Source organism: Cryptomeria japonica, chromosome 8, assembly GCF_030272615.1.
Source record: "Cryptomeria japonica chromosome 8, Sugi_1.0, whole genome shotgun sequence".
Classification (NCBI taxonomy): Eukaryota; Viridiplantae; Streptophyta; class Pinopsida; order Cupressales; family Cupressaceae; genus Cryptomeria; species Cryptomeria japonica.
This window is the reverse complement of record NC_081412.1, coordinates 5,745,026-5,759,358: the sequence shown is the minus strand read 5'-3', so window position 1 is coordinate 5,759,358 and position 14,333 is coordinate 5,745,026. Positions and strand designations below refer to the sequence as shown.

The 14,333-nt window shown below is 34.7% G+C and overlaps 1 protein-coding gene across 8 annotated transcripts in view; it reads left to right on the top strand.

The window, feature by feature from the left end:
- The window catches only part of LOC131074237 (tyrosine decarboxylase 2), a 159,457-nt gene that overhangs the window by 71,769 nt on the left and 73,355 nt on the right, over positions 1–14,333 (top strand). For 5 of the 8 annotated variants that reach the window (XR_009113038.2, XM_058010817.2, XM_058010819.2 and 2 more), the window contains exon 9: positions 7,716–7,772. The exons of the other annotated variants lie outside the window; for them this stretch is intronic. Coding sequence is in view for 4 of the 5 variants with exons in the window: in XM_058010817.2 (XP_057866800.1) it covers positions 7,716–7,772 (57 nt within the window). In the remaining variant the exon portion in view is untranslated. The remainder of the gene's footprint in view (positions 1–7,715; positions 7,773–14,333) is intronic. 8 annotated transcript variants of the gene reach the window in all.

The window sequence follows — 14,333 nt, the reverse complement described above, 5'->3', positions numbered from 1 at the left end:
TTGATAAATAGTACCTTTATTGTTTAATAGAGAATTTCTGGGAAGAATCAATAAACTTGTTGCCCATGCTACTTGGCCTCTACAGAAAATTTTCTCCATCCTTTTTTTTGTCACCACCCGTGGAGCTTCATTTGAGATCCCTCTTAAGTACAATATTCTTCCCATTTGCGTTGTACTAATCTCCATGGTTTGCTAATTCTCTGCATACACTCCTAGTGATTGCAACCATTGTATACAGAAAATTATATCAATATCTTCTAAACCAACAACATAAAAGTCATCATATACCTTATGGTCTCCTAGAGTCATATTGAGCTGCTTGATTGCTTTGGTACATGAATTGGTGAATCTATCAGCTACCATGAGATTGGAACCTTTAAATTCTTTTGTCTTCAATCCTCTCTTCATCACCAAACTTTCATCAATGAAGTGGGTAGCCCCACTATCTATTAACACTGTCATCCATTGTTCAAATTGCACTCCATGAACTTTGAAAGGATTATATTTTGGAGCTCTTGAGATACCTCAAGTGTACTATCTATTGTAATTTCATTCTCTACCTCTTCAGCTACATGTTCAATTGAATCCTCAAATGCCTCAGATTCGTCCTTTGATTTTGAATCTTTATTTGACACCACTTCAATGTAATGTACTTGTCCTTTACCCAAGCATCTATGTGCACGAGTACATGGCTCTCTAGTCTCTACAAGAGAAAAATAACTTCTTTCTCTTGAGATCATTCTTTGTCACTTCATTTGTCTTCTTTTTTGCAATTGGTGGTATGAATTTCTTTTGAGTTGGGGCATGGAAATCTTTCCTTGGGAATCCTCTCATTTTCTGCCATGAGGTGGATTCCTTGGAGTGATAAGAAAAGGTATTCTTATACATAGATGGCTCTAAGCTTAATGCCCTCTTAATGGCTTCTTGCAATGCTGTAGGTACAAAGGCGCTCACAATTCCCTTGAGAGGTTTAACCAAACCCTCAACAAAAAGGAATGTGATTTTTTTTTTGGAAACAGAAGTTGCCATAACTGCAACACGCTGAAATTCAGTCACATATGCATCCAGTGTATCATATTGTTATGATAGTTGCAAGCTCTCTAAAGTACTTAGCTTCATCCTTCCTTTCAAAATGATCCAGAATTCTTTTATTGGATTAATTAAATGTCTACACATGATCATGACCCTGTGTAAGTAATCAATGATGCTACCAATCATAAGCAACTCCTTTCAAATGTAATGTAGCAACTTGAATACCATCTTTTTTTGCCATGGGACTGAGTGTAAAGAATGTTTGCAATTTTTGTAGCCAAAGCCTCATTGACATTTTATTACTTCCATCAAACATGGGTGCACTCAATTTCACAATCCTCTATTGTAAAGCTCTCTTCTCATCATTTTGGTGATCATTATTATGTCGTCTTCTTGAAACCTTCTTGTCCTGGATTCCTAAATAAGTGATTAATGACACATTTCTGTTAAAAGCCTTAAGTTTTTTGTTGTTTTTTTCAAGGTTTCTTTCAAGATCATTTGCCATAAGGATCTTCATGAGCTTCTTTTTCAACTCTTTCCTTTTTTAGAAACATTGGCTTTGAAGGTTTTGGAATGGAACACCTCGTAAATCTACCATTCCTGGATGTGCTTCCTTCACCCTAAGTTGCTTTGTTCACCTGCACATTCTTCAATTCATGCAGGGCTATTGACATTTTCACCATTAGAGCAATTAATGTATCTTTCTCTTATTCATTATGATTACATTTTCTTGGAGAATCTTCTCTCTATGTTTGAAACATTTGCTTTGAAGGTTTTGGAATGGAACACCTCGTAAATCTACTCTAGATGTGCTTCCTTCACCCTAAGTTGCTTTGTTCACCTGCACATTCTTCAATTCATGTAGGGCTATTGACATTTTCACTATTAGAGCAATTAATGCATCTTTCTCTCATTCATTCTGATTAAATTTTCTTGGAGAATCTTCTCTCTATGTTCAACATTGAGCCTCCTTTCTTCTCCTAACATTTCCTCCATGTCACTATGCTTTTGTTGCAGCATTTTCTTTTGCTCTCGTTTTAGATATTGGATTTCTCTATCATTTGAAACCATCAACATACAAATCTACCATACAGACTGGCAAGATTTTAGCTCTAATAACATTGTAATGTCTCAAATCAGATTTTGCAATAATAATAATAGATTTGAACATGAATTGTAAACTTCACCAAACTACACTAAACAACACCAATGAAACTAGCCAGTCAACATCCAAACTTGCAAAAATGAACCAAAAAATCATGCAAACTTTATATTGATATAGATTTTTTTTAACAGCATAATGGACTGATGTGAACACATTGGCAAGTGTGAAATGTGAAACTAACATGCTTAACTCACACACACATTGCAAACCAAAGCACAAAAAACTCTTTGATCTTCCACACAAGAAGTTTGATATTCCCACCTCCTAGAAAGGATTAAGAACAAGAAAAGAACAATTGCAAGGAATACTACAACAACACACAACACAACAGAAAATTGATGCAATATCTCACTCCAACTACATATACTTCACCTGCAATTTGCAACAAACCGACACACATGTCCAAGGGGTTGTGTTCTATTGGTTAAAGCGTTGAGTTCTCATTGTAGAGATCAAAGTTCAAATCCCAAAGGGACATCTAATATGGAATAAAAAGTTGTGACTCTGAGTCTTCCACAGTTGGCTTCTAGGTGGTTTCTAATAAGTGGATTCTAATTTGTGACTCTTGGTCTTCCATAGGTTGATTCTAGTGTGGTCGCTCGAAATGAGTTAATGGTGGTTTCTTATAAGTGGATTCTAATTTGTGACTCTCAAGTTGATGCTCGTAGGAGCAAAATATTTGTAAACGATCTAGAATATAAAAAAACAAACCGACACATATTGAATAACTGTGATGTCTTGCAAATCTATGAAGCTTTGATGCAATCTTTGAATGAGGCTGCTGTCCTGAATTAAAGGGTTTTCATTACCCGACTCGTGTAACTAATGGGTTTTCATCCACAAGCCACAATCTCGTATGGCTTTTAGTCCGTTGAAGGATACTTGAACACAAAGTGCTCCAGAATATTAAATGGCATAAGGTGAGATGATTTCCCAAATGGAAATGTTATGAGTTTTATATGTTGCAACCCAAACATGGGCGTCTAAAATTTCACTCCTCAATTTTAAAATAACTCTTCAAAACTATTGGCCTAATCCTAAATGGGCACTTGGGTCCAAAGTTACACAACAAGGTCAGCCCTAAAGGCCTTACAAAAAATAAACCATCTTATTTAAATTGAGCAAGTTATCTATGAAATTAAGTTAATTAAAAATGGGACATGACACACTCAATGACACCATCAATCAAACTCCAAATAGCTAAATATAAATTGCTCTTAAATGGCAACACCAAATATATATGCAAGGACATTTATGATTAAACCCTAACAATCACATACGTAAATAGAATCTAATATATATGATCGTCACCATAAAGTGCAAAATAATCAATGTTGTGCAACAACAATCACATTGATATTTTTTAACAACAAATTCATAAAAATCTAGAAACAGTCAAAAAAAATAATATTATAATAGAAGTGCTTTATTGGAGAAAAATGCAAGAACTCATATGCTGGTTTAAACCATTATGAATATTTATCATAATGATAAGTTATTATAGTGGTACTCTAGTTCCATTGTAGCAAACTGAAATGCTGAAATAAACGCCACACTAAAATGCAAACACATGGAATTGGAAATGCACTGCAATCTTCTCAGCTCAACTACAATTCCTAGATGAAATTGCCTCAAAGAACAAGAGAGTTTTTGTTCTTTGCTTTTGCTTTTAAACCAATGGTTCACGCTCCAAGGAGTTTTGTCCTTAGGAGAAATAGAAGAACACAAATGCACAAGTTAGCAAAAAAGGAGGGTTTTGATTTCCTAAACAATGGATCATTTCCTTTGAACAGTTATCTTCCTCTAATAAATTCCTTTTTGGCCTCTTCAATTTGAATTTTCTTTTCCCTCTGAAAATTACCTTGTAAAGTGTTCAAAATCACTTCTAATAAAATATTACATAAGGCCTTATAATATCCCATTTAGACGGCCACTTCATTAAAATAATAATAATTGTCTTTTTACAATGGTTTAAAATCAAGTTACTCGAACCAACTTAAAATCTTGTTATTATATTATTTCTGTAATTTTATCCCCTTATGTCATAGGAAATAAAGAAATGGTTCCCCATTTAATTTAATTAGAAAATGGCACATACATTTTAATTGCTGTCCTCTAAATAAAGACCTACCCCTTGCCATTCTCGTTCTAGAAATTCTGTCAAACATAACAAAAATTTTCAAAAATAAATTTTCAAGTTCAAATCATATTAGAATGTTATTATTAATAATATATGAGAAAAAAGAAGGCAAACATAGAAAAATATGTCTAACTTTTAAAAAAAAAAATCTGAAATGCACTACATTTTTGTAAACAAAGAAAATTATTTGAGAAAATAATGAAACAGCATCACTATGATTAATTTTTTTGGCAAATAGTGCAGATTCTGTAATTGAAATAATTAGAAAGCAATATAGTATGGGATGGCAAGGATCTGGTAGAGATGGTAGGGAAGGAGAATCCTTAATTTTTGTGAGGACTGTAAGAAGTGAAGGCAATGCACTTTTAGTTGAAGACAAGTTGCTAAGTAGATCTGCATAGTCAAGTCCTCTGAAATCAAGTTACATTCCAGGGAGAGGAATTATTACCAAAATGCCAGATGGTTGTAGGCTTGTGGCCATTGTTTCATCAGTTGTTAGATTGTACTTCTCATCTGCCTCATAAGCTTGAGATGAAACTTGTTTTCTCGTTGTAGCTAAACCAAATCAGGATTCTGAGTCTCACTGGAGGGACTTTCCAGGTTACCACCAATATCCATGTCTCATTTGCTTTTTGTTAATACCAGAAGCAGAGAAGTGCAATTGATCTACCTTCTGATATATGTTTGGAGGATGAATTTGATTCTCATTTGCTTCTCTAGGTTGGGAGTTCATAGTCAAAGAGAACCAAAATTGCAAAACAACATTAGGCTTTATTGCAAGCATGATAACAATTGATATATCCTCACAAACTGCAGAATGTAAATCACAGCAGAAACTAAAATTAAAATAACTGAAATAGTAGAAAATATAAGCTATAGCTGCCAAAACTGTTCATGTGCACCATTCATCTATTTGGAATTAATAGATTTCACCATGATGAGGCTAAATGGTTGCATACTGCCCTTGGACTGACAACTCATGGATGACTCAGTCTATATTTTGTGCAGTTAGTCAACTTTGCAAGTGGAGGAACACCTCATTTCAGTCTAACTTATGCATAGTTAGCGAACTGAAGTCCTCAATCTAATTTAAATGCAGCCACTGAAAGCCAAAAGTGCATATGAGATAATACAATGATAGTGATTCACAGGAAAATGTTTTCTAGGAGAGTGATCCTTATCAAGAGATGTTGTACAAGCATGGGACTTGCGTGTTCATTTCAATAAGGTTGTCGTTGTTGACTGCCTGAAAAGTGAAAAGGTAATTTTATATTTTCATATTTGAACAAGGGTATTTATTTATATTTTATCTGGACTTCAAGAAGGCCTTTAACTCTATCACACAACATTTGCTATTCCAAAGAGTGCAAGACCTTAGTATTTTTGATACTCTCATTAGAGGCATCATGAGGCTTTCTGAGATGATCATTGAGTATTTTTGGACTCCATGTTACCTTTTTGACTTTGTCCAAAGTATGTTTGGAGTTAAGTAGAGCTCTCTATTATTAATTCTCTTTGGTATCTACATTGATGACTTTAAGAATTTTCTTAGTGTAATGTCCCTTGTTGTAAATTCTTTGGAATTAGGGACCATCGATTCGCAAATCAATTGGAAGAGACTTCTTTCCAATCAAAGACTCTAAAAATTCTTTATAATAAAACTTATATTGGGGATAATTGATGCCACTTAGTATAAAAATGATATATTATGATCTGCCATATAGTTATATCCCGATCTGCAGTTATGGGGTTAACTTTGCTCTTCTTGATATGACAATATGAATTGTGCTGTAAACTTTCTCCCCAATTGCTTATAGTGATGATGATAGGATTGCCGTTTCTGATTATACTTTGGAAGTATGCAATAGTTATGGTGCTGTTCCTGATTATTGTCTTTAAATGTATGTAACCGAGTTTGCCAATAAGGTGGCTGCTCAAATGAGTGATCCAAATATGGATAAGTATATAAGTAAACAATGTCAAATGATGCTGATTGGAATGAGATCGATCCTCTTTTAATATCTTAGGATACTGAATGGTTGCACCTCTTACTTGAGAAAAGACGCGCCCTTCCCTTAATCGCATCTTTTCATTACTTACACAAATTGGCTATGCACCTTTCCATGAGCAATTGTTAATCATACAAATCGCACCTTTACTCCTAACCGCTGCCTTTGCATGATTAAGTATAATAATTAATCATCAATTGGGTAACTAATTGATAGATTAGTAAATCATGGTTTTTACTTCATGATTAATATAATCATCTATTCACGTCTAATTAATCCCTCTTCTATCGATAATGAATGTTGGTTTTGCATAACCATGATATCAATTTGGATTGCCTTCATATATGATTGATGCATATAGTTTCCCTTGCTTGGTAGAATCATGAATATCCTCTACGATGTGTATGTTTCTGCGTGGCATCAATATTATGATCTACGAGTATTGCTAGTGTAACATCCCCTACTAGGAGGGTGCCAATTCCTGTAACTTAATAACAGTTCTGATCTGATCTGATCTGATCGCTGGTCATGTCACTGGATGCTTTTGATTCTTTTCCTTTATATCTCTCAATGTGAGGGAGAGGTCACACCTCTTCATTATGGAAGCCCTTTGGCAAGAGACACACCCTTTCACCATTAGCACCCTTTGAAAGAGTGTAACTCTTCTTTATTTCTGTCCTTTGAAAGGGACACAACCTTTAAGTCAGATCTGCACTTCTGATTCCCATATTATCCCCTCTCAATGAGATACTCTTCTCCCTTTTATATCTCATGTTTGAGGGAGTCACAACTTTTCATTCCATGTCTTTTGACAATTCATTAACTTAAGTAAATTTTAATTATATTTAAATATATTCTCTTATATTTTAATTCTTGTGAATTTATTATTATTATTTGCCATTAAATTCTATTTCAAAGTGGGGACATTACACTTAGATAATGTACTCATGCAAACAAGGGTTACCTACTTCACCATGCTGTGATTGCTGTTTACTCGTTACCAATGTAATCCTTGAATATTCTCTTGATTGCTTGCAAAGACAACTTGGTCCACTTTCTAGATTTCGTGATCTTTGCATCATCAATAAATCAGGTTGCTGCTTCTATGTTTGTTCCTCAGGTTGTAGGCCAGTGTTTTGCTACTACCAGCTTTTTTATGGTTTGATTTTGCTCATCAGTCTGCTATTAGGCATAATTTTTGGTATAGGTTATAGCTGTCTTATCGTTGCAAAAAATTCACATTTTGTCCACTATTAAATTGAATAACCAATGAACTTTGTGTATAGCATCTGGTTTTCTTTGGCACATGATAGCTGTTAAAATTATCTGAATGAAATTCTATGTTCTTGAGTTGTATTCTTTGTTTCAGGACTCAAAGGCTTTGGTTGAAGCTTTGTATACAGATTCAGAAGTTTTAAGGAATAAGGTCAGTTTTTATGTGTAATTTTCTGGGAAGCAACATAGAAACAAACGTTTATCAATTTGGATACAAATGACTTATTATTGACTTCAATTAGTATTGTTAATTTTGTGTTTAGGGTTGTAAATTCTGTGTGCAATTGCATTTAATTGTCAAGTTTGTGTGAAATCATGTAATGCTAATCCAAATAAAAGAAAAAGGATTTGTTAATCCTATTGCTTCTTATTGGGAGCTGTTATAGTATCCTCTGTAGTACAGTGAATGCAATCAGAAACTATTCAAACGGATATATTTAATATCAACCACTTATGTTCCAGAGACAAAAATGAAGTAAACAAAATATTCATCCTAATGTCCATAAATGACCACAAGTATGTCGATGAAGATATTAAGAGTACATTCAATTACAATTCTGAATTAGCATTAAAGTATATTAAACGGTCGTGCTTAATTAGGTATCTATGATAATTATGTGGGTAGTTGTTATTAGTTGACAGGTGAAGTAGTATGTAAATGCAGATTAATATGAATCTAGTGAAGTCCTGTAACTCTAGCATTGATCTCTTTAAAGTACTTAAATTTTTTTGAGTTTTCCAAATTTTTAGGACACATTAACTGTTATTGCTTCTACAAACATCGTAGTCAAATAGCACCATCCTGGTAGGTTAGGGAGGTATGAGAAAATTGTTCAGTTCTATGCAACCTTCCTATACCTTCATAAATAACCTAGTATAGGTTCAAACAGTAACAACTTTGCTATCTAGAGAGCATAATTGAATGAATTATTTTGTCCTCTTCTCTCTTCATTGATGCCTATTGTAGACACCCAAAATTGTCATGTATAATTAAATAAATATTTTATTTATTTAATTATCTAAGCCTAATTCTTCTATTAATTAAATAAATCTTTATTTATTTAATTAATTCATTTATCCTTTTCTAGCCTTATTTCTTATTTAAATAAATACATTTATTTATTTAAATTATCCCTTTCCTAAATTAAATAAATATTTTATTTATTTAATTGTCCTACTTCTTCTATTAATTAAATAAATCTTTATTTATTTAATTAATTCATTAGCTTTTTCTACACATGACACATGTCATTCATCTCTTAATTCCTACACTACCTACCTCTTTCATTATTTTGGTATTTCTTATACCTACCCTCTAATCCTAGCCGACCTCTCTTTTTACACCTCTCAATCTTAACCCTCCATTTCTTATTGTGTCTTCTATTTAAGGAGATGCTTTCTTCATTGTCAAACCCTAATGACACATGCTAATGATCTTTTATGCAATTGACTACACTACGATCCTACTTGCAACCACATTCCATTCTTTGTTGAGCTCTTGTGCATACAAAAATCTGAGAGCAAATATATCAAGCAAGATCAATGGAGATAGGAAGAATGGAGATCAAAACCCTATTGGACATGTGATGGTATAATCTTTGTGATTTTGAGTTATTTGCATTGTCTTAGGTAATCTTCATATGTTATGGTGGATCTTTGTTGTTGTTAGGCTAGGGTTTGGTGGTTGAATTCATTTAGCCTTTCAATTTTGTTATTATTGTTATCCATTTTCACCATATACACCTATAATAGGCAATGGACCAAGAAATTCGAAAGAAGGCGAATCTTATGAGAATGTTTAAGGAGTTTAAGCGTGAAATGAAAAAGGCTAGAAAGCAAGGGAGAAATGAAGATTAGAGATTTGGATCTGGTGTGAGCAGAATCAAGTATAATTAGGGCATAGAAGGAAGAAATGCCTAAGTGAGGCCCAAGTGAGTATGAAATTTTATACTAATACTATTTACGACACTACATTTAGCTCCCACTTTAGCAAGAGTGTGAACCTACGCTCATACTCTTGGTCTAATATTTTTTGAGAAATAAATTAATAATTATTTTTAGTCTAATATTTATACTTTATAGTTTATAATAATTTTTATTTTTAATTTTAAAATAAAGCCTATCATCAATTAATTTAATCTTTTAATATATTATATGACTGAGTATGGACATAGATCAAAGCATAAAGCAAATTCGAAATATTATAAAAACGAAGCCAAACAATTTTTTTTCTATTCATACAACATTAAATTTAGTCAGATCAGGAAATCGGTTAAAACCTTGAGTTTGTGCTATACAGGTTGGGGTATTTTGCTTTTCGTTGTGCCCTTTTCGCATTGAAAATATGACCTCCCGTCGTGGCTTGGATGCACACGAAATGGCGTTTAAAATTTAGGCTTTCGAAACTTAAATTTTTTTTGTTTTGTTTTTAGTGGCAATTTTAAGGCCAATTTATGTGTATTTATACACTAATGATTGGTATGGAACCAGTTCTTGAGTGGAATGTGTTGTCATTCTAGTGCAAATGAACTAATTTAAATGCATAAGCTTATCTAATAGTCATGATTTAAAGAGACATCAAAGATCTCATACAAGAGAAGAAGATGAATTGTCTCTATCATTGATGCATGAATTATGAAGCCTTCGATTCCCAGAAAGGGATATGTAAGCAAGGTAATCACAAATGACTCCTTAAGGTTTAGGTTTAGGTCTGGGTCTAGGGATGACCTCAACAATTGGGAGCTTACCACTTTTAACCATAGAGCAGGATACGCTCCCGCCCGCCCTTAGGCATGTGTATCTCTAGATCTGGTATGTATATGGGTATAGATACAATGCAAATACATGTTTAGTCTACCCACACATGCCCAAAACACCTTGATTTTCTAGCCATGTCGGATACTATGTGATTTAATTTAAAAAAAATTGATCTAAATCTTTGTAAACTTAATCTAAAAGAGCTTCAATTGTGCAATTTTTTAAAACTTTTTTTGTATAAACAAGACTTAACACCGAATGAGGAAGACAAATGGAACAATTTTCTATTTTAGTGACCATTTATTTGGGTCTTTTTTAATTAAAAAAAAGGTAAAAATTTGTTGATAACAAAAACATTACAGAGCCAAAAAAACCATCAAAGCCAACGCCAACAATAGGCAAAGCCCCAAAGCAACCAACCAATCAGAGATCTTTTGAAACACCCAAATGATCTCTCATATCCTACATAACTAACTCTTCCAAAATCCAAGAATACTTTGAGCACAAGAATCCCTAGTCCCCAACACTGCATGTGCCCGTTTGCTCAGAAGCCCATTTCGCCAAACAATCTGCCACCTTGTTCCATTCTTGAGGAACATGATAAAAGTAATATTCCAAAGAAGTACAAAGGCTCACAATTTGCTTTACCACCACAACCAATTGCCAATTCATTCCCTCCCTCTAACAATTATTCAACATATCAATTGCAATCTGTGAGTTAGATTCATAGATGATTTTTGTCCAACCAAGGGCACAACATCTCTCCAGTGCATATAGGATAGTAGTGGCTTCCATGAAGTTGTTGGTATGGTGCCCTTTATATAATGAAAAGAAGAAATGAACAATCCCAAAACTATCTCTAGGAACTCCTCCAATCCTTGCATGGCCTGAACCTTGCACCTGGCTTGTCAACTCCTCCTAGATGAGGGGAACTGCATCCCATAGCCTTCCAAGCCCAACTGTTGAATAACAGTCATATCACCAAGATCCACATAGGTAGAAATATCATATTTTGTAGACAAGGTTTCCTGCAGCCCACTAAAAATACACATCCAAAGTTGATGACTCATCATTTTTCTATCTTGAAAAATCCTTCTATTCCTTTCCAAGCAAATTTGTCAAAGAATAAAAGAAGGGCCTATGTTCAACACAATGTGAAGAAAATAAGTCTTGGCTAGGGAGTTGCCCAAAAGAGCCTAGAACTCAACCAAGGAAGAGGCATGGAAACAATCCTTGTCCCAAACCTCCCACTAGCAATGCCAAATTTCCCTAGAAAAATGGCATAAGAAAAAAATATGAGAAGAGCTTTCCTCGTAGTTATTACATAAGGCACACATAGAAGGGCCCTGAAATCCTCTCTTCCTCAAATTCTTTCAGGTAAGGCATCTACTACGAGCAACCTACCAAAGGAACTAGTTGCATTTGGACCAAGAAAACTTATTCTGTAGCTGTTTGTACCACAATATTCGAGTTCTCTCATGAACCTATCTATCCAATTCCTGATAACCTGAAGCAATGGAGAATTTACGATTTGGGTTAGGACTCTAGTGAAGAATATCTCTTTCCCCCAAAGAGTTACAAGGTCTACCAGCCAAAATTTTCCAAAGCTCCTATTGATCTTCAACAGTTTCTCGAGGAGGCCACTCATGAGGACCCTTCCATCTAAACACTTCAACTTGACCCAACAATTAAGAGATTTTTTTAATTTTATAACCAACTACCTTTCTCTAGCTTTCCTCTAAGAAAATGTTACATAAGGAGCACAAATGTGGAAATTGAGATATGATAGGCTAGAAACCATCCCAAGAGTCCAACCAGAAGAAAGCCTTTAAGCTTTTGTTACAAATCCAAAAAAGGCCCTTCTTAATTAGTTTAGCACCTCTTTTGAGAATGCTCCAAATCATGGATCCCCTACCCCCGAGGTTGCAACAAGGAACATCATTACTCTCCACTCCACGCCCAACTAGCCCAATCCTAGTCTCGGTCTTGGTGACAACAACACCTCCAATAGAGATTAGCCACCAAAGCCTGTCCATTGAGACTAGATTACCAAAGGCCTAGATCCCCTTCCTGTTTTGGTGAAGACACCAGATCCCACTTAACCAAACTCCATTTCTTTGAAGTCATATTACTACCCCATAAGAATTGATAGGATAGAGCATCAAACTCCTGAATAAAGCTAGATAGGGCTACTTGCACAAAGCATCTGTATAAAGGAAGAGCTTGTATCACATAATTTAGGAGAATTACCCTCCCAGCAAAGGAAAGCCACTTGCAAGTCTAGTGAGTAACTTTCTGGCGGAACTTATCAAGGATACCATGCCAAAACTTGTTAGGCAATGAGCTTATAGCAATGGGAATACCAAGATAGACCAAGGGGAGAGCACAAATCTGAAATCTAAGAATTCTAGCAATTCTGATCTAGACAGACGTAGGGGTATTGAAGAAGAAAATTGAGGAGTCATCTTCATTAATCCTCTGCCTAGCGACCGCCAACTAAATTTCCAAAGACTTTCTCAAATTAGCAGCCTCATTAACTCTAGCTAAACCCATCAAGGCAACATCATCCACAAACTGTAAGTGCGAGTGTGGAGGCACTCTTCCACCCTAGTTCCATCCTTGAATCAGCCTGTGCCTCATACAGAACTTCAAAAATTTCCCCAACCCTTCAGCCATTAAAATAAAAAGATAAGGAGAAAGAGGGTCATCTTGATGCAGACCTTGAGAGTCTTGAAAGAGCTCAAATGGTTCACTATTGACTATAATCGAAAACAAAGAGGAGATGACACATTTCATGATCCATTTGATCCATCCACTACCAAACTCGAAAGCTTGCAAAACCTCACTCAAGAAAGTCTAGTTGACATGGTCATAGGATTTGGCCATGTCAAGCTTGATAAACATAGCTTTCTCTTTAGAGGATGCCATGGAATGGATGGCCTCCATTGCTGTAAATGCAGATCGTACTCCTCTCAGATTTGATAGTTGTAAGATTGTAATTAATATTTCTGAATATATGTGATTTATGATTCTAATGAAGATTGTGTTTTGCAGGTCCAAACAAGGCTGAGAATGTTCGATTTTAATTGCTCAATATTGCCTTATCGGGTCTGCATATATACTTGTAGGGGGGGGGGGGCATGTCTTGAATGGACATGTCTCCACAAAGTGGAGGCATGTCCGCTCAAGGCGTGCCTCCTCATCGATGGCACTTGAATAGTATTATGAATACCGTTTTATGAATGGTCACTTACTATTAGTTAAGTAGTCACTAACATATGTTTAATATGCCGATAAGAAAGGTATTCAACGTATATACAATGTAAGCAATGTCGATTGATCTATCATTACTCGATCGATAATGAAATCAATATGATATTAATTCATGCAGATCGAAAGCATTCGTTATTCGATCTTGATAATTAATAGTGAGGTGGTAAACTGATATATTCCATTGTTGATTCTTTATCTGTCGATGCTATAATTTTAACACTCCCTCTTAGCTAGGGAAGATAAAGAGTAAGAATATTATAATGAACTCTGAGAGTACATTACCATACTAATAGCTATCACATAACTCGTGATAAGAGTTATCACCTAATCTCGTGATAAGGTATATCATCTAATCTCGTGATATGAAGTATCACCTGTCTCGTGATACTAAAGGATATAATATACTCAAGAACATACATTCTCGTCATATATCCTAGTTATGGTATGTGCACTGACATTAAGTCACATAATGTCTACCATAACAAATCATGACAAATCCATGAATAATGATATCAAGTCACATGATATCAATCTACTAAACATTATAAGATCGTCACCTTATAGTGTCAAATAGAAGTGCTCATTATCGAAAAGCTCATCACCTTTCAGAAATGTACATGTACACAAGGGGTGGGGCCCATAAAGTCATAGTCACACGTATGACAAAAGAAGTTTACACATA